Raw genomic sequence first — 20,438 nt, 5'->3', positions numbered from 1 at the left:
TATAGCTCAGAGGTTGAATGCCCCTGGGTTTTATCCCCAGACCCACCAAAAAAAAAAAAAATGACAGCCAAGCCGGGCATGGTGGTGCATGCTTATAATCCCAGCATTTGGAAGGCTGAGACAGGAGGATCACAGATTGAGGACAGACTCAGTTAGTACCCAATAAGGCCCTTTGCAACTCAGTTTCAAAAAGAATAAAAAATAGGGCTGAAGGTGTAACTCAGACGTAGAATCCCCCTGGATTCCATCCTCAGTACTGCAAATAGTAATAATAATAATAATAATAATAATAATAATAATAATAATGACAGCCATCTTTTACTATTAAATGTCCATGTACTCTAGACAGTGTACTAAATCTTTTAGTGTCTTATCCATTGGACAAAGAGCCTGAAGCAAGAAGTTTTTTGTAACTTGTCCAAGTGACACAGTCAATGGACAGTGGGCATTGAGCCCACTTCTCTGATGCCAAAAGCTGAGCCCCTGGTGATAGCCCGGAGCAAGAGACAGGGTCCAGTCTCGCTGCACACATGGTACGCCGTTTCACTGTCTGGCTCCGTTTCCCCATCATCATAAAATGGGTCTGTGCTAGGTAATATAAGCCTTTCCAGTCACAGTTCTCTCTTCTGTGACATGTCTTCGATATTTCAGGCTGAGGAAAAGGCAGATGCACTGAATAAGGAGCTGCTGATGACCAAACAGAAGCTGATTGATGCAGAAGAAGAGAAGAGACGGCTGGAGGAAGAGTCTGCTCAGGTGAGCGACCACTGCGCTCAGAGGCTCTGGGCCTCCCCAGTGCCAGGCTCTGGGAATTTAGCTGGTGGGCACTGGAGAAGCTGGAGACGGCTGACTTCCGTTACCTAGTCTGTGAAGCAGTATGGTTCTTAGTCATTAAAGCCTAGGAGGAAGCCAGGTGAGGGGTGCACACCTGCAATCGCAGTACTAAGGAGACTGAAAGGACCACAGGTTTCAGGCCAGTGCACGATAACTTAGAGAAACGCTGTTTAAAAAAGGGGAGCAGCATTCAGGAAGCCGAGGCAGGAGGATCACAGTTCGCAACGTCAGCAGCTACTTAATGAGGCCCTTGCAACTCAATGAGACCCTGTTTCAAAATAAAGAATAAAAGATTGTATAGCTAGAAGGTAGAATGCCTCTGGGTTCTATCCCCAGTACCACAAAAAAGGGAGGAATAAGGTGAGGGGTACCTCAAATGTAGAACAAACCCTGGGTTCAATCCTGAGTACCACCGCCATAGGAAAAAAAAAAGTTTAAAAAGCCTAGATTGAGATAGTAAGTCAAAAGCTACTCCTTATTGGGGTATAGAAGAAATTCTTGTGTTTCAGGGTTAGAGGTTAGCATTTCTGTAGAAGGAGAGCACGTGCCATAACATGTCTGGCTCTTATTCGTGAGGCCAAGGCAGGAGGGTTGCAAATGTGAGGTCAGCCTGGGCAACTTAGTGAGAGCCTTCTTTGAAATAAAAAATAAATAGGGTTGGGGACCTGTAGACCATTAGTAGGGCACTCTTGAGTTTAATCCCCAGTACTGCAAACACACGTGTCCACCTCTCCCACCACTTGTCCTCAGATGTGTCCCTCACAGAGAGCATCCCCCTGGAGCAAGGCCTCTCCTGCCAGGTCCTGGTGGGGCTGGCTGGTGAGCAGTGGCCATGCTTGCTGTGTGAACTCTGAGGTGCACAGAGACGGTTCGTGCTCCCTCAGTAAGGTCACAGCATGGTGGCTGCACTGACCGGGAAGAGCTTTAGCAAAGGCACCAGCTGGAAGGGGGCTGGCAATGTTGCAGGTGTGACTCTCCCTCTCCTGGCAGCAGGACAGGATGGGAGCTGCTGAAGGCCCAGGAGGAAGGTGGCACTTGGAGGAAGGCTCCTTACGATGCCGTCAATGTGTTTCCTTTATTCCCCCCTAACATCCCTTTGCTTTTTCATGTGTGAAGTTAAAGGAGATGTGCCGTCGGGAACTTGACAAGGCAGAATCTGAGATTAAGAAAAACAGTTCTATCATCAGTGACTATAAGCAGGTGGGTCCCTCTGCCGGGCGGCCAGGTACCGTGCAGTGAGCTGTGTGCCCCTGGATCCTAAATGAGGAGGCACCATGGCTTCAAATCCAGGCTCACCCTGACATCAGTTGGGAAGTCCTTGTCTGGGAGCATCTGAGGATTCAGCAAGGCATGCTCGTAGAGTACCTGGCGCAGTGCCCAGCACGTAGTAGGTCCTTCATGAAAGCCACAGTATGCTTCGGGAGCATTTCAGATTCACGGGATTGTAAACCAGCTCTACCTGCCAGTTAAGTTCTGAGACCGTAACTGGATTGCCCTTGCTCCTTTCTGTGCTGGGCTCGCATCCTGGCAAGTGTTCTAAAGCCACTGGCTGCTGAATACTGCGTCATAGGCCCCTGCCAGCCCTCGCTGGAAAAGCCTCTGCTGGCCTGTCCACCTCGCATCCAGCCTGTGCGGTGCAGCTTGTTTAGTGCCAGATTAATCCATTTATCATATTCCAAGTGCCCTTATGGAGTTTATCTCCAGCCCAAATATGTAGGTGGCTATGTTGCTCAAGAAACTGTCTCCTGTTTGTTTCTTTAGATTTGTTCTCAGTTGAGTGAAAGATTGGAGAAGCAACAGACAGCCAATAAAGTGGAAATTGAGAAAATTCGGGTAAGACTACCTTTCCCCAAGGACACTTTATACCACCTATTTCATTTTATAGTGGTATTCAGCACAAGTTTTTGGGAAGAGATGTTAGGTTGCTTTTAAAAGTGAGGGAGGCTGAGGAGCACAGGTAAGGTGCCTCTCACAGAGCCTGGCTGGGAGATCAGCAGCTCCCATGGTGCCTATGCTCTCTGAGAAGGGAGTGCTGATGGCTCCCTGCTTGTTGGACCCAGGCCTCGAAGCCCGGTGCTGGTTTCCACATGTCAGTGGCAGGCAGAGGCACACTGGAGAAGGGTCTAGCTTCACTGAAGGCAGGCGGTCTCTGAGGCAGTGCAGAGGCTGTCACGGGCTGGACTTGGTCTCCACCGTGCTCTTTAGAGACACTCCTCACCAGAGCTTATTCCTGCTGCCAAAAATGAATCCAAATATCAGAAGGGCTTTCATTCTATTTTAATGTTTTATTGACAGGATAGGGAGGCCTTGGATCCTTTTTTTTTTTTTTTTTTTTTTTTTTTTTGGTCGTACTGGGGTTCCTGGAAGCCCTTCTACCTCCGGACTACACTACTTTTTTTTTTTTAATTTGGAAGCGCAGCTGGCTTCCGCCTCCCAAGCGCGGGGACTGCCTTGGTTCTTTTTCAGCTATAACTGTGTTATTGTACTTTTTCAAATTTCACAATGAAATTGTGAAAATGACTAATTTACTGAAACATGCTTTTTTAACATATTTACAATTCAGCAGACAGGACAGTTCTGTGCTCATAGCCACGATCGCAAAAAGCACAGTGATACAGTAAGGTGATATCGAATGCTGTCATCATTAGTGGTTATCCAGGAACATCTGTTTTTTTAATATAGTTTTCTGATTATAAAACTTTTTAATAGTACTCTTCCAAAAAATTTAGGAAATAGCATTAACCACAGTTAACTTTGTATGGGTGGGTGTGGGGGGTGTACGCCTACTAGGTTTGAACCTAGGGATATGCACATGCTAAGCACATACTCTACACTGAGCAACACTCCCACACCCCAATATTGTCATTAGTAACACTTTGATGTATATTCTTTCAGTCTTCTATGTTTTAACATGATAACATTTCATTCCTTTTAAGATAAGCATTTTTTACATTCATATCCCTAAAAATTGGCTATCTTATAATGGGTGGCTTTTTGTTTTCTTAGAGGAATATAGCATTATGTTTATTACAGTCAGTGGCATCTTATTTCAATGAAATATGGATTATTAGTGATCATATTTCATTTACATTTCTGTGGCCTGTTTTCAACTAGCATTTAACCATTTTCCCATGGTATGAAAAACTCCTCAAATCTTTTAAAGTTGCATTGAACAAAAATAGCACAGTAAATTTAATTATTTAATCCCCAGTTGTTGGGTAGTTTATCCTCCCCACTTTTTTTCTATCCTCAGTTCCGCAGTGAACGTCCTGGTCTGTGACTTTTCATATGGTTGTGCCTTCATTCTCTTAGCCTGGTTCCTGGAAGTGCATTGCTGCATCAGGATAGCATTTTTATTGCCTCTAGTATATAATAGCAGGTAGGTTTCCCAGTAGGTTGTCGGACAGTTTCCAAAGAAAGCCAGGTTTCTGAGGCTGCAGCGCTCCAGAGACGCTGTCTCTTGGGCCTCCTGCCCCTGGAGGAGGTGCCACGGCACCCCACGGGCCACTTTTGCTTCTTTACCTCTTTATCAACACTGACCTTCAATTTTAGCAAAAAGTGGATGACTGTGAGCGCTGCCAGGAGTTTTTCAACAAGGAAGGGCATGTCAAGGGCATTGGTTCAACCAAGGAGGTTTTAGAAGAGGATACAGATGAAGAGAAGGAGACGCTCAAGAACCAGCTGAGAGAGATGGAGCTGGAACTGGCACAGACCAAGCTGCAGCTGGTGGAAGCTGAGTGCAAGATACAGGTATACCCATCAAGGCCAGACTCCCTGGTGTGGCCTGGAGCCCCAGAAATGACGTTCATGGTTTCTATTGTGTTTTTACCCTTTTAAACTGACCAGAGCCAGGCATGGTGGCCCATGCCTATAACCCCAGTACTTGGAAGGCTAAGGAGAGACAGGAAAATCACAGGTTCAAGACTAGCCTCAGCAACCTAACAGGACTGCATGGAAAAAAAAAAAATCAGGCTGGGGGAATAGCTCAAAGACAGAATGCCAGGCCAGGGTATGGTAGTCCCACTTGTAATCCTAGCGCTTGGAAGGCTGAGACAGGAGGATCACACAGGTTCAAAGCCAGCCTCAGCTACTTAGTGAGACCCTGTTTCCAAATAAAGTATAGAACAGGTCTGGGAGTATAGTCCGGAGGTAGAAAAGCCCCTGGGTTCCACCCCCAATACCACGCACACACACACAAAAAAAGCAGAGTCCCCCTGGGTTCAATCCCTAGTACCCCAAAACAAACAAACTGACGATAGTCCTGGGAGAAGTCCCAGTACTCAGTATTTACCAGTGGCTGTTGAGTCAGTACTTCACCTGTCCCACGGGTTTAGATTCTGTCATAATGAGATTACCAGTGGGTTAGTTAGTATCTTCTCCACACCTCAGGTTCCTGATTACAAACACAAGTGATGAGAATCCAGACCTTCTTTTGGTTGTTTTCAAGATGCAATAAAATAAAAATACAGAAAAGTTGTAATCCCAGCATTCAGGAGGCTGAGACTGGAGGATCGTGGTTCGCGGACAGCCTCAGCTACTTAGTGAGGCCTTCTGCAACTCAGTGAGACCCAGTTTCAAAATAAAGAATAAAAAATAGGGCAGGGGGTGTAGCTTGGAGGTCAAATGCCCCTGGGTTCCATCCCCAGACCCGCAAAAAAAAAAAAAAGAAAGAAAAAAATACAGAAAAGGCTCAGCATAATTGGGAGCTTTGTAAAGGTGTGCTTTCATTGTTCCAGCTCCCACCATTTAACTGGCGCCATGACCTTTGATGCAGTACATTTTATATCTGAGCCTCCATGCCTCATGAAAAAATCAGAATGTATTTTGGTCACCTTCATACTGAATAACTAGTTCCACATGCACAGCACAAGCACAGTGTAGGCACAAGTGCTTAGGTTTAAATCTCCAAGCAGGTTCTCCCTGTCCCCGCAGGCTAATTGGGCACCCGTTCTTTGCCAGGCCCCTGTCCAACATGTGGGACTCCAGGGCTGGTCAGGAAGGCACCAAGGCAGCCGGTTGTAGCTGCAGAAGACAGGATGAGCATCCCAGGGGAGGGGGCTCCACCACCCAGGAGGAGGGCCGGCCCACTGAGGCTTCTCGGGACCATGTGTGTGTGGATGGTGGGTGGAGGAGGATACTGAGGCTGAGAGGACGTGGGCCCAAGGTTATGAAACATCTCAATTGAGCATGGACTTTAAAGGTTTTTTGGAAATGAGTGGTGTAATCAGAGCTAGAACACGATTAGTTGCCTGCCTGGCAGAAGGACAGGAAAGAGGGACCTTGAATTAGGAGGCTGTTTTAATAAATATACTAGGCAGGAAATGAGGCTTTAACTAGGAAAGCTCCCAAATACCAAGGCATCACAGACCTTCCTCTGCCAGTTTGAGACGGAATTAATTTCCAGAGGCCTTGCCAGTGAGCAGCTGGAGCCTTGCTCAGCTGGGGACTGTCATCAACACAGGCTGAGATCTTCATATACATTGTTCCTCCTGCAGGACTTGGAGCACCACTTGGGCCTCGCCCTCAATGAGGTGCAGGCAGCCAAGAAGACCTGGTTTAACCGAACACTGAGCTCCATAAAGACGGCCACCGGGGTCCAAGGGAAAGAGACTTGCTGAGAGCGGCTGTTGTCTCCAGACACCTTCAGAACACATGCCACCTTTTGTTGCCTTCTTTGGCCAGATGTGTGATTCTGTGACATGTCCGAGGACCAGAATGTACCTAAGTCAGATGTGTACATGCATGTTGGTCGGTTGCTGGACCAGGGCTCCTGAAGCAGGCAGTCTCTGGGCAAGGTTCTTCTAACTACTGACATGACAGGCCTGCCAGCCCACTGATGCTCTGAACACGCCGGAAACCACTCCTCCACACCACCTCCCAGGCCCTTCTGTGTAGGTCAGCACCTCGCCCAACCTGAAGGCTGGGGCGAAGTTTACATTACCCAAGTTTGGGGTTCTTTCAGTGTGTTGATTTTTTTTTCCCCTAAATCTTTGGTTTAAAAAAAAAAAACAAACACATATTCTATACATATTAGGGGGAAGAGCAGCAGAAATTAAAGTAATTCTTACCTGTCCGTGCCAGCGGAAGGTCCCTGGGCAGACATGGAGACGCACTTTGTTTTAAATAGGAAGGTTTCACAGTCGAAGCTGAAGCCACCTCGTTTTGTTAAGCTATGTGACCCACGGGTTTTTGGTTTGGCGCACTCACACAGTTCTAATCACACGTTTCTAATCACTTCTATGCAATTCTCATAGTTCTTGGGTTTTTTTTTTTTTTTTAAAGCATTAGCTGCCAAAATGACTTAACAAGGCTGGGGTGAGTGACATGACTGTGAGACTGGATTAGTCATAATGTGGACAAATCTTATTTTGCTTAATGTGTCATGTGTACATATATATGTATATATATAAATATCTTTCCCAATAGACCCAGTTGACAGTGTTTAAATTTCAGACAAGGACTGCTGATCTGCACAGCTGACTTGGTTACTTGGGCACTTACTTTCACTCGAGGTTTGCTGGGGTCTGCTGCCCTCCCTGCCATCTTGGGAGCTGTGAAGAAGCCCCTGGCTTCAAGGCTCCCTGTGTTTGCACAATATGCTGTGTAGTGAGGAAGGCTGAGATGTGTCTGAAACGTAAGTGCACACGTGCCCTGAGGGCTCCACCCTCCTGGCTGGGCCCTGCCTGACCGGGCTGGGCCGTCCTGGACAGGCACACCGGCCTCGCTGTCCAGATGGGTTACAGGTTCTCACATCAGAGTGAACAAAGGTTTTAGCACCTTTTTTATAATAAAAAGCAAAAGACAAAACTTTGATTTTTAACTTATATAGTGATATGCTGACAGGCTGCCTGGTAAATGATTTGTCCTCTTCTCTGCATTCACTGTGGAGGTGGCTGGATACAAAAGGCACTGGTTTGTACATAGACACGTGGGTTGTTCTCTCTCCTTCCCATTGGCTGTACTAACACTTGCTGAGGTCGTCCATGATAAAGGAGATGACAAGTAGCAACCCTCTCCCCATGACCATCCCCCTCCGCCACTCTTTGTGTCCTTGTTCAGTTATCAAAACAGCTGTAAGCCCATCTAATACTAGGTGCGTGGACATTGTGCTAGGGTAGTTTGTGTATCTTTATGAATTGAAATATAAACCAGTAAAATTGTATTACTATTTCTTTTGTTGTTTTTATTTAACAGCATATTCATTAAATATTTTGGTACAAACAGTATTGCTTTGTAAAACCAGCTTTATCATTCTATGTTCCTGTCCCATTCCTCCCCGACAGCTCAGAAGCCTCTGGACCAGCCTCATGCTGTACCAGGGAGGGCATCAGGCAGCACCGGCCACTGGGGAAGGAGACAGACTCCTTGTGCTTGCTGTCCAGGGAGGTCCTCCAGGAGGGAAGGGTGAAGTTAGGACTGGCATCCCGCCAGGCAAACAGAGAGGTGGGTGATGTCCGGGCCAAGCTGCACATTCAGGGGAAGCCGCTGAAGAGCTAAAAGGCAGTCACAGCACCTGGGGTTTAGAGTTCATTTCTCTTCGCTAATGTACTGTGTATTGGTGTACTCTGCTGTACTGTGGAGATGAGGCCCCAGGGCCTCTGCACTTCCCCGCCTGCCCGCCCTGTGCTCCAGGACCCCTGCACACAGCCTGTGAAAGGAAGCAGGCTCAGTGCGAAGGCCATGGCTCCAGGAACAAGGAAGATTGTAAGTGGGCCCTTGCCTGGCTCTTCTCTGCTGCGCCAAGGTGGGAGTGTCTAGCAGAGGCCAGGCCAGTAGCTCCAGTGTGTGCTTGGCATCCCTTCAATATGCCCAGGGCATCTTCCCAGGGTCCACACTGCTGCCCAGCCTGCTCTGTGCTTTTCCAGTCCCAAAGATCCCATGTTCAGGCATGGAGAGATGTGGCAGAAACATGCATCCCTGCATCCACACACCAGGGAGCCTGCAGACAAGGGTCCCGCTTTCAGAGCAGTCCCCTGGTTGAGACTGGGAAGTGGGATTAACTGCAGTTCCAAATGGTTAAGTACCATCCAAAGATACAGGACCCTGTGGGGCCACTAAAGGCAAGGGAGACAAAATAATAGCGACATCAAGTTGATGATTGGGGGGTGCTGGGTACAGGCAAGAGGATGGCTTTCAGGTAGGAGAAGGGCAAGTTGGTCTTCTGGTCTACATGCGGCAGAGTGCTGAGAGGTGGAACTGAGTCGTTGAGGCCATGCCCGGGAGTGTGAAGGCAAAGGGAAACCATTGCAATTTTAAGCTTGAACTCTGGGAATGTCCCTACTGCTCTCTTAGAAGAGAAGTCATCATCTGAGCAGAGGTGATAAGAGGACAGAGTGGGAATGGTCAGTGAAACTTGGTGGGAGAGAAGGGACACACCAGGAAGCTTAGCTTTCAGTGTATAGCCTGGAGATAGTTTGAGACATGCAGACGGTGATGTCTGGAGCCCCACGCCAGGGCTTCTGAATGCAGGTCTACTGAGAGCGGGCGGCTGTCCGGCAGCACTCCTGGCCTCTACCACTAGATGCCAGTAGCACACACGCTGCCTGCTACTGCCACAGATGGCTGGAGTATTGCAGATGTTCTCAGGAAGGGTGCGGGCAGATTGGCCCTTGGCTGAGAACCACTGCTTTAGCTTTAACCCAAAGCCAAGAGAAGGCAGTAGACTGTCCAGGCAGGACCTAGAAACGAAAATACAAGAGGAGAAAAGGAGACGGCACTACCTTGGGGTGAGAGCAGACCAGAAAAGGGGTCATTGGCTTGGCAGTGGGAGACGGTGGGGGTGGAGAGGAGCAGGGAGCGGGAGGCAGAGCCAAGCTGGCAGAGACGTTAAGCGGGCTGTGGCGTGCGCCAGGGTGGCGGGCAGCCAGAGGACTGCAGCAGCAGGACATGCGGTGCTGTGAGCTGCTGTTCTGGTTCTGGTTTCCAGACTGTACTGAAGAGTGGTGGGGTGTACCATAGAGGTAAGTGATTTGATATGCCCAGATTCAAATGCGGTGTGGAAGGCCTGCTGCAGCCGTGAAGTCCAGCTGTCTTTCCTACCAGGTCCCATCGCCCTCCTCGTTCTCAGACGCCTCCCTGAGCTATTCTCCAGGCCTCATCTCATCCCCCCATTTTGGGCTCTCCCTGCCTGAGGCCACTCGGCTAGGGAAGGTCTCTCGGGTGGGCGCAGGTGGCAGGAGCTGGAAGGAGAGCTGCCTGGGGCTCAGAGCCTGTCAGGAGCCCTGCCAACCATGGGGCGGCTGTAAGGACTAAGCAAGGAGTATGAGCGCGCTGGTGCGTTGAGGCCCAGGACGACAGGTGAGCACTCGAGGCTTCTACCCAGCAGGCTCCAGCTGGATGCGCACATAAACTCTGCACTGCTGTCGGACCACAGAGATGAACTTGGCATGGTCCCCAGGCCTCACCACCCAAACCACCGACCCTGTTAGCACCCTCTGTCCATCTGTGTGCGTGGGGAAGACCCAGGAGACCCTGATGCCAGTCCTTTACCCAGGCGTGTGCACTGGAACCTTTCCTAAGAGCCTCCGTTTAATCAGAGTGGGTCCTGCACAGAATAGTTCGGCCCATTTGCTGTTTAACACAGAAGCATTTATTTTTATTCATCCAAAAGGGAAAATGCAACATGTCAGGGCATTACAGACAAACCGCAGCAGCCAAAACAGATTCTCAGTCTATGGCAGAGTCCAACGGCCAGCGCGAGGGAGCACAGTGGGCTCTGCCTGTGGAGGTGGCAGCAGGGTCCCTGTGGGTGAAGGCCAGGCATCTCTGGGCGAGGCACTGATGACAGTCCACACAGCAGGCTGCTGCTCGCACCACGCCGACAGTGTATAGTTGAGAATCCTACATGTGACCATCAGCCCAGAGGGCAGACAGTCCACGGTGGATGTGGTGTCCAATGTTTAACATAGTACACAACATAAAGTTATTGCCAAGGACTTTGCACTGCAAATTATACTATTTACACTTGTGTATTCAGGAAAACACAATAAATAGATTCAAATAGATATTTTCAATAGTTTTCTAAAAACTAACTTGGCATCACCAGACCAGAGTGAGCTATAGCCGAGAGTCAGGTGTCCTCTAATTATGTACCAGGGAAAGGTTTTCTACCCATGACTACACTCATTTATCTGCGCCTCCAGCACCCTCTCAACCTAAGCCTGAGAAAGGGCTGAGTAGGGCCATCTTACTCCTTAGCATGGAGGAAGCCCCTTCTGGAATAGCTCAGGGCTTTGGGTCTACACTGGGTCTACACTGGCTGCACTGCCACCTCTCTCCTAAGAGCAGGTGAGAACCAAGTCTGACGGGCCCTGCTCCACCCAATCAATGACAGACCATAGTTGTGGGCTATAGGCCTAAGATTTGAGGGTGGGCACTTCCCTGGCACCTCTTTCCAAGAGCCCTGGGATTCAGGCCTTATAGCCTATTAATGGCCTGGCCTAATTATGATCACCTCAGGGAACCCACCTTCCAAAGGTGTAGCTAGGCCCTAAATAGCCACTCAAGGGACCAGAAGTTCAGTACAGCCGGCCAAACATGGGCAAGATGTCTAAGTTCAGATGCTTGGGGAAAATAAGATAAATACAACCTGGAGCTACAGTATATGCCTGCCCAAGGAAGGGCCAATGGCAGAAGGTTCCCACCTGAACCTGCCTGAGCACAGGTGTGGGGCTGGAAGCAGTTCATCTAGAGACCAATCCCCAGACAGAGCGACCCTTGACTCCTGGGAGGCACAGCAGCGAGGAAGCAGGTGGGCCACAAAGCCACCTGCAACTGCTCCCCGGGTGAGTTTCCACACACCAGTCTTCCTCCAGGAACAGGAGTAAATGGTAGCTAAGTACCTCCCACACAGGCATGGGAGGGCCTATTGCTGCAAGGCTGACATTAACAGCTAGAAAACAGCAGTGCTCAGCAACCTCCTCCTAAGAGAGGTGCAGAGTGACTACCTGGCCGTACAAGGCCAGTCTGAGCAGGAGGGGATGAGGGCATCGCCTAACTTCCAAACCACAACTCAAGCACGAGCTGCCACCATCGCCGGGGCAGGCAGCCAGGGGAGGCAGCGAGTGGACAGAGTCCACAGAGGCCTGGAACATGGCTGGAGCCCATCAAGGAGACAGCTGCACCAACACAGTGTGTCTCGCCACTGACCCACTGAACCAAAATCCTCTTAGGGTGTTTGTGAGCAGCAGGAAGCCAGTAAGTTACAGGTGGAGAAGAAACTTAAAGACAGTCTTCCTAGCTATCTAAAACTCCCATATCCCTAATTCTTAATTCACTTTATTATCTAATAAAATGAAAGAAAAATGGCTCCCAGAGCAAGAGAAATATTTAGGGTAGAGTTTGAAAACACCCACCACTTTCTGTCATCTGTTTCTCTACATGGGAAAAACAAGGCAGGTGGCCCTGAGACCATGACCAGGAGCTAGCATGGGTCAAAGGAGTGTGCTTTCTTAAGAGACGAGAAGTCACAGCTGTGTCAGGGCCTCAGAGCCACCTCATTTTCCCAAGAGTCGACCAGGCAGAAAATCAGAGGCTCATCCCCCATTAGAAAGGGAGCTAGACAAGACCAGGCGGACACCACAGTGCTCACAGGCACAACTCCTCTCAGCCTCTTCCTTCTGTACCCCTCACCTCGACCCTGGAGACTGCAAAGCCACCTCGTTGAGAGCAAGCAGCATCTGGTTCCTTGGGTTCCCACCAATGGTCTATGAAGTTACTCCTTTGAAACCACAGAGAGGAAACAGGAAAGCAGGAGACCTCTGCACAGTGCTGCTCCTAGGGCTGGCGCCTGGCCTGCTGACTGTCCTCCAGCAAGGGCCCAGCTCAGAGCAGCATGTGAGGCAAGAGCCACCTGCAGGCTCGTGAAGGTGATATCAGCACCTCTGGATTTCCTTGGGGGGCTGGGCGGCCTGGCTGCACACTGAGGAGGCCAGTCTGCTCCACGGGGCTTCCTGGCCTTTTTTGTGCTACCATAGCATCTGACCCTACACAGGAGCAGACCGCTGACACCAGAACTCTGGCGGTGCTTCCTGTGTATTGTCACATTGTAACACACATGAAAGATGTCCGTGACTTGATTCCAAAGCAAAGGGGGAGTCAGGTCTCTATCATTTTACCCTCAGATACCAAGGCCCCAAGCCAAAATTAGATTGAGATAAAATGTTTCCTTCATCTAGTTCTTGATCATTAAGATCGGACGAGAGAAAAGGCCTGAAGATGGAGAGTTCTGTCAAGCCCTGGCATTTCCAAAATAAAGATGAGGCACTCACCGACCCACTAAAGCCAGTGGCTAGTAAAACTGCCCAACTCTGGCCTTACTTCCCAGCCCTAGTGCCATGAGCTACCTCTCCCTTGGGGGAGATGTCCAAACGAACCTGAGAGGCATAATTTGCAATTACATGCATGGTCTAAGTCCATTTGTGACTTTACCCTCCTGAGCATAACATCCTCTGGTGCCCTACCACCTAGAGAATGGTGCCCGTGCCCCTGAGCCTGGCACCCTGCGCCTTTCCCAACCTACCCCACTGTGTGCCTGTATATCCACACACGCCCTCATTGTGACCAGTCACACCAACCCTCAGTGTTCCCTTCTAGACGTCCGCTGCAAGATGCTACCTCCCGTAAGCCAGCCCAGCCCAGCCCCAACCCTGCACCCCTCCAAGGGCCAACACCATGGGCCTTTCTGAGCCCTACGCTGTATTTTGCCTTTTAGCCAATTGTCAGTCAAAGCCCAAATTCCCTCTGGGAAGGGCTGCACCTTTCTCCTCCTCAGTTCCCACACAGGAGTGGCACAGGAGATGCCTGGGTCCAGGTGACAGACAGGAAGGGAGTTTCCCATCACGATTAAGCCAAAGGGTAGTAAGCTCCACAGTCTAAGGCAAACAGCAGCACAATAAGGCTGTTGGTTTTATAAGGGAAGTTTTCCTGACATAGTCACATTCAACTGTTTCCACACTGAAGCTACTTTTGTGCTACAAGCAGAGGTGCACAGCATGACACAGACTAGGGCTGTCAAGCCTGGAACGCTATGGCAGCATCTGACCCTTTACAGGAGCAGACCGCTGGCACCAGGGCTCTGGCGGTGCTCCTCATGTATTTTCATGTTGTAACACACATGAAAGATACCTGTGTGGCCCGAGGTGATAGACAAGGCCGCTCAGAGACACCTGCCCTGGAGTTCTGGCTACCCAAAGGCTGATGGGACTGGTATCTGCACCTTTAACCTTTCCAAAGCTCTGCTGTAAGGCCACCAAGCCATAGCGGCCCCTGAAGCTCTAGTCCCTTAACAGAGGTGCCGAAACCCACCTGCCTTACCAGGGCTGTCGCTGCATGGGAGACCACCTGTCTAGCACCACAGAAAGGAAAGAAAAGGACCAAGCCCACTGGATTCCTCCTGTCTCCCTTACCCACCTCTTCATGAAAAAGCAGAGGTAAGACTGAAACTGACACAAAACTAAAGTCCAAACCAAATCCTTCAGTAATCTCAGTCTCTGTTTTCTCCTTCGTTAACTCTGTATATAAATCCTGATCCTTGCATCTGGCTAAAGACCATGTCACACACAAGCTCCAGTCCCATGTAAAAAAAACAACAAATTAAGAAAAGGAAAAAAAAAAGCCTCAGTATAAAGGAACACCAGTGCCTACCATGCCCTAACTGGCAAACAGTCATGCAAAAACTCAGGGGAGAGTGAAGGTGCTGGCCGCCTGGCTGCAAGCCCACCTGTCTACTGTCGGTGGAGACACCTCCTGCCACAGCCCGTCCCCAGCCAGTAGGAGGGCCTGGCCTGCAGCACCTACATCAGGACGCCTCCACATACTGGTCAGAGTCCATCACCCCCACCCCTCCACTGCCCACTACGGTGCTCTGGCAGGCCACGCTGCTGTCCCTGTCCGGGACTAGCAGCTACTTTGCCCTGCTCTGCACAGCAGAGAAGGTTGCCCGTGCAGACTTCACTCCTGTCTCCATCTCTGCCGCAGCTCCATCACCCAGGAAGTAGCAACAGCCTATTATTCCTCACCAATCCTGACTCTGGTCTTTGGCTATCCAAATTAACCCTCCAAAATTCTCTTACAATGGCAGATGATAGTAATCACTGAAGGACAAAGCATGTACACCTTCACAAAGTGGCCACAAACTCCACATCCCACCCATGACCTCGCCCTCATCATCCCAGGCCCGGGAACAAGGCACCGCATGCTGCTCAGGAGGCCTTGCTTCTCTGTGCACACAGCTCTCCCTCCCCAGGCAGACACCTGCCAGCTCTGGGCCACCCTCAAGGGAAGCCTGGGCCACTCTGATCAAGCTGCTGTGCCTCTGGCTCAGCTCTAAGCCCCTTCCATCCTCCGAGTGTCACAGGGGCTGGTGACCTAGGCATGAGCCTGACAGTAATCAGCCCTGGCTGCAGCAAGAGCATCTCCAGCAGGGGCAGAGCTGCTGCCGAGCGCCCCACCACAGGAGACAGTCCTGATTCTGCTCAGCACTCTTCCCAGCATGCTCCATACCTCCACCTCAGCAAGTCCCCCTTCTTGGAGCTTCTTGGCCATTTTTTCACAGCTCCTTCACCCAACATGGAGGCTGTCAAAAAGTAGCAGGTAACAGTAACTGTCTTCTCAATAAACCCCAGTGCCCAAGAAGAGAGAAGTTGTCTCAGCACCAATCACATCAGAGTTAAGTCCAAAATGACCCCATGGCTCCGAACTGGCTTCCTGAGCACACCAATAGCACGGGGCTTACTTTTCATCTCTCCCGAGGCAGCCCACCACCCTCAGGGGAGGTGGAGTGCAGGTCAAGCTGCCCTGCTGGCTTGCCATGACTGTCCTCACTCTTCCAGAACCACAAACAAGCAAACACCATCCCATTAAATAGCTGGTAGGCGTGTCCATGCTTACCCAGGTCTCCCCTGCACTGGCCTCCACATCCTAGTCCTTTGATCTTATTTCAAGGTATCTTCAGCTTTCCTGAGCTGCTCAGGTGCCAGCTTCCACAGGCTTCTCACCTGAATCGTGCCCTCTATATTTTATCTTTAGGGGCATGAGGGATTTTTCTGAGATGATCTACATGAAGGAGAGATTTAAGACAAGCCCTGTGGTCAGAGTGGTCTGGGACATATGTCAGACTCCATGGCTAGGGCACAAGTTGAAGGCCTGGTCAGAATAGCTAACGTCAATAAGAGGTTAACCATAAAATCCTACCTCCAATAAAATGTCTCCTCCCTTCTTTCCAGCCTCAGTATCTCCCAAGTGGCAATTACTGAACGTGCACTTGATTACATACAGGCTCAGTTACAATGCAAAAGATGGTCTGTGGAAATAGTCATCTTGCCCAGGAACAAGCTAACCTTCCAAAGAAACAAGAGGAAAAAAATGAGCACAGAAGCCTGGGGCTCTGAGGGCCAGGGGCAGGGTCGAGGAGAAATAGGTTAATTTTTGCTTGTTTTGTCTTTGAGACACAGCCCCCAAAGGTCCGTATAATATATCAGGGAGAGGAGGAAACACTGCACAACGGCCTGAGTGCAGCACACAGCAGAGTGCTGAGCACAGCGCCATCAGAGCGTGTGGACTCTGCTACCAAAACTGTGCGTTTTGGGGCAAGTCACTTTAAGCTCCATGTCTTCTTGCAAAGGAAGAAAACTTGTAGATCCCACGGTGTGGAGTTTGAAGCTTCTGTTAACCCTCAAAATAGCATTAAGAAAGCCAGGCGTGGTGGCACACATTTGTAATCCCAGTACTTAAGAGGCTGAGACAGGAGGATCGCAGGTTTGTAGCGAGTCTCAGCTACTTAGGCCCTCACAACTTAGTGAAGTCCTGTTTCAAAATAACAAATTAAAAAATAGAAAAATGGGGCTGGGGATGTGATATGGCTCAGAGGTAGAATGCCCCTGGGTTCAATCCCCAATACCACACACACACACACACACACACACACACACACACACACACACACACACAGAGAGCATAAGAAACATTCATCTGTGTGGCTAGAAATTCAGTGATTAAGAGGGGTGGTCTGGGGAATCTCTGGGCCTAGAGTAAGGCCAACAATCCTCACACCAGCACTTCTCCAGGACTCTCCAGCAAAGCAGTGAATAGAATATGGAGTGCAAAGAGGCTCTACAGAACTCTGTGTCCTACTCATGTGAGCAAGGTACTTGCACTGCTTCCCTCAGATGGCATGCTCTAAAAACTCAGAGCATCCCTCTTCATGCTCCCCGGGATGACAACAGGTTGCTCAGAAACGCTGTCATAGAAGATCATGGCTTGGGCTGGATGGGGAAATCTTTTCCCTAAAAAGAATTCAGTATCCATCTGCATACACACCTACAGCTAAGGAGCGACCCAGTTGGCATCTATTAGCATGGAGCTAGGAAAGTGGTTTGCAGCAGCAGAATCAGACACATTGAGCAAAACAGCCCACACGCAGAAATTTAGAGGCCCCAGAGCTCTCCATGACTGGATCATCAGAAACAGGCCCAACAAGGAGTGAAGATGCACATTCCCGGCTGGCAGCCTGGCCGCCTGCCCTGAAGCCCACTCTATGGGAAGTTCCTGCAGTGAGAACAGGCTTTGAAATCTGCCACTTCCCCCATCTTCCTTTCACCATGGAGCCAAAGCCCTGCCTCCCTTCAGAGCCAGGCTCCTATTTCTGAAGATATCCCATCACCTTTCTCAGCCAGGCAGAGAACATGTACCCAGAAACATGGGCTAAGAAATGTACCTCAAAGCCGAGCGTGGTGGCGCACACTTGTAATCCCGGTGCTTGGGAGGCGGAGACAGGAGGATTGCGCAGGTTCAAAGCCAGACTCGCTGACTTAAGAGACCCTGTTTCCAAATAAAAATATATATTTAAAAAAAAATAGGTGTCTGGGAGTGTAGCCCGGAGGTAGAAGGGCTTCCAGGAACCCCAGTACCACAAAAATTTAAAAAAAGGAAAAGAAAAGAAATGTACCTCGGCCTCTCATTGATACCCAAACAGCAAAAGAAGTTTAAATACAAAAGTTCCCTCTATATATAGCCCCATTGTGTTCTTTCAGTATGTCTTTCCAATTTGTTGGACAATCTTTTATAAGTGGCCAAAAAATGATCCCTGTTTTAAGACCAGGATCTCTGGCCTGGAGTAACCTCAAATCAGAGGACCCAAGTCCAGTACAGCTGTCATGTCTAGCTTTGTGATCCGCAGCATACCACAGGAAAAAAAGAGTCTTTGGCAGTGAACGAACCTAGGCTACATTCCTGACTCTACCACTTAACTTGGGGCATCAGACTTTTTATCTGTAAAACAAGCGTACTACCAACTTCAAGAAAGCTGCTGGAGAATTAAGAATGTCCAGGCGCCTACTATACCCAAGCTACCAATTCTGGCAACTGTCCTTCCTCTCTGCCATTCCTGCTTCTTTAATCCACTGACCATGCCCAAAATGACCTAAACGAAAGCTGCTGTTAACTGAAAAGACTCAGGACGCTTAGCTGACATATGAATGCAGAGCCTGGAACAGAGCAAAGGAGGACCAGGCTCCTTTGCAGTGCTAAGATAATGTTCCCAGCAGTAGGGAAAGATGACTCTGGACCATCCATCTCCAGCTAGGGCACATGAATCTGACATGCTTATGCAGCCTGTACAATACTGGCAGTCTTCACTCAACCTGCAGCAGAAGCAGCCCAGGTCATCTTTAGTAGTTGAAAGTAAAGAGAACACAAACCTCCTTAGAAGGAGCAAGAAGAGTAGGATGTTACCAACTAAAAGGGAAGGGAGGCCTTCTTTCAGAGGTGACTGAAAGAGGCAAAGATTCTACCAATAGCCTTAACTGGGGAGAAATGTAATAACTTTTGCCAGGACATTAGTTATACAAGTACTTCTTGGATCCAAGAAAAACCTGTTAACTACAATGCAAATCTACCTTATTTGATATTTAGTCCTTGTTCACAGAGTTTTTACAAACTCAGAGCATCTCAGAGATCAATCTATGTTCCCCACTTAGCTTACCTCCTACCAATAGCCAGGGACAACACCAATCCACTTTTCTTCAGAGGTTCCTGGATTATTTGCAGACACAGGCAAACTAGGAATGACGGTAAGCTATACACCCTATAGTCAACCCAACAGTAGCAAGTTCACACCATCTACCCATTTTTCTCTTGTCAAACAGCAATTTCCCAACTATAACCAGCAGGTATAGTTGGGGGAAAAAAAGATGATAAATTTGTTTCTAAGATTAACAGAAGGGAGAGGTGATGAATGTGTATTTTCCTACCAAAATATCAAGGCAAACTATAAGAGACAAGCTGCTAGGATTTCTCCAGAGGAGCATCTGAAGGCACAGCCTTCTAAGCATGCCACTCAGTGTCCTCTTTTCTTTCTGGCTTATGCTAAACTGTTCCTGGCTCACCAAGAAGTATAAGCCCTACAGGTCAGCTTCTGCAGTAGCTGTAATCAAACAACATGTTTTTGCTGTGTTTTTTTTTAATTAATGCACTGATAGACAACTTGGAATCGGCAGGTAGACACTCTAAGCTTACCAGCTTTAAGTCCCAAACCAACTACTTACAAGCCCTTTGCAACAAATTGTCTAGTGAATTAACAACCATAGCAAAGACATGGGCAATTCTGTCCAGCCAGGACCTTGCCCCACCAGCCATCACTGAGACTTGGTTTGTGTTTCATGTGTGCTGACAGCCCAACCCTTTCAGCATGGAAGAATACATATAGCTCCACCCCAAGCAGGCCATCCACCTGCTTCTCAGCCACCTGTCACAACCCTTACCACACACCTTACACCTTGGCTAACTATACAAGAGTAACTAGCACTAACAGTATTTCCTGGGTACTGGGTTACCATTCAAAGCAACTATGTGTATTAACTCATCTGTTCACCAAGCCCTGTGGGAATGTGCTGGAGTGAGAGAAATACTTTGGCCCAGATTACCATGTGGTTTCTGTTCCTTATTTTGAGCTGTGCTGTAAAGCTTACATAACTCAATTTGCATTATGGTACTATTTTTAAAGACCTCCAAAGATCATTGCTTCAAACATCAATGGAAGCTGTTAGCTCCTGAGATGATAAAGTGAGAAAGGATGTATCTATTCTTACAGCTAACTTGAATTCTTGACTTAAAACAGTCTTTCTGGAAGATGGTGTTAGAAAAAGAAGGAATTCATTCTTATATAAGAAACTCTGTGCTCACTCTGTAAATAAGTGTTTGAGAAAAAAACACATCAATATTGAAACTCACCTCAGCAACAGTTTCTTGACTTTGCTGTTGTTATTCACTTGCCACCAATCTCCCTTTTAGGCCTCTAAGTAACACTGAGCAACTATGGTCATGGGACGGCACGGCATCAGATTGATAACATAGGCGTTAGAGTACCACCACACCCTTCCTGCTGTGGATGACCTCAGAGATGCCCACCTTCCTCCGGAGGCACTGGCATGAGAATGGAAACTGAAGGACGACCACTTAACACTATCAGCTGCTTTCAGCTCTAACTGCTCATAATGGCCTCGGTCTTTTAAGTCTATGTATTGCTAGAAATCTAACTGCTTGTAATGGGAAAAAATCTCCACAACTCTTTCCCCTAACTCACTACTGAGTACTTTTCCTCCACTATG

The 20,438-nt window shown here is 48.8% G+C and overlaps 1 protein-coding gene across 2 annotated transcripts in view; it reads left to right on the top strand.

Moving 5' to 3' along the window:
- Positions 1 to 6,452, top strand: part of RABGAP1 (RAB GTPase activating protein 1) — a gene marked incomplete at both ends in the record, with an annotated part of 141,081 nt that extends 134,629 nt beyond the window's left edge. For both annotated transcript variants that reach the window (XM_080708708.1, XM_080708707.1), the window contains 5 exons: positions 652 to 756; positions 1,951 to 2,034; positions 2,596 to 2,667; positions 4,387 to 4,584; positions 6,330 to 6,452. In XM_080708708.1, the coding sequence (XP_080564834.1) occupies positions 652 to 756; positions 1,951 to 2,034; positions 2,596 to 2,667; positions 4,387 to 4,584; positions 6,330 to 6,452 (582 nt within the window). The remainder of the gene's footprint in view (positions 1 to 651; positions 757 to 1,950; positions 2,035 to 2,595; positions 2,668 to 4,386; positions 4,585 to 6,329) is intronic.
- Positions 6,453 to 20,438: the final 13,986 nt, after the last annotated feature.

Source organism: Muscardinus avellanarius (genome assembly GCF_963383645.1).
Source record: "Muscardinus avellanarius genome assembly, chromosome: 13".
Taxonomy (NCBI): domain Eukaryota; kingdom Metazoa; phylum Chordata; class Mammalia; order Rodentia; family Gliridae; genus Muscardinus; species Muscardinus avellanarius.
This window is presented reverse-complemented; position numbering and strand designations above follow the sequence as displayed.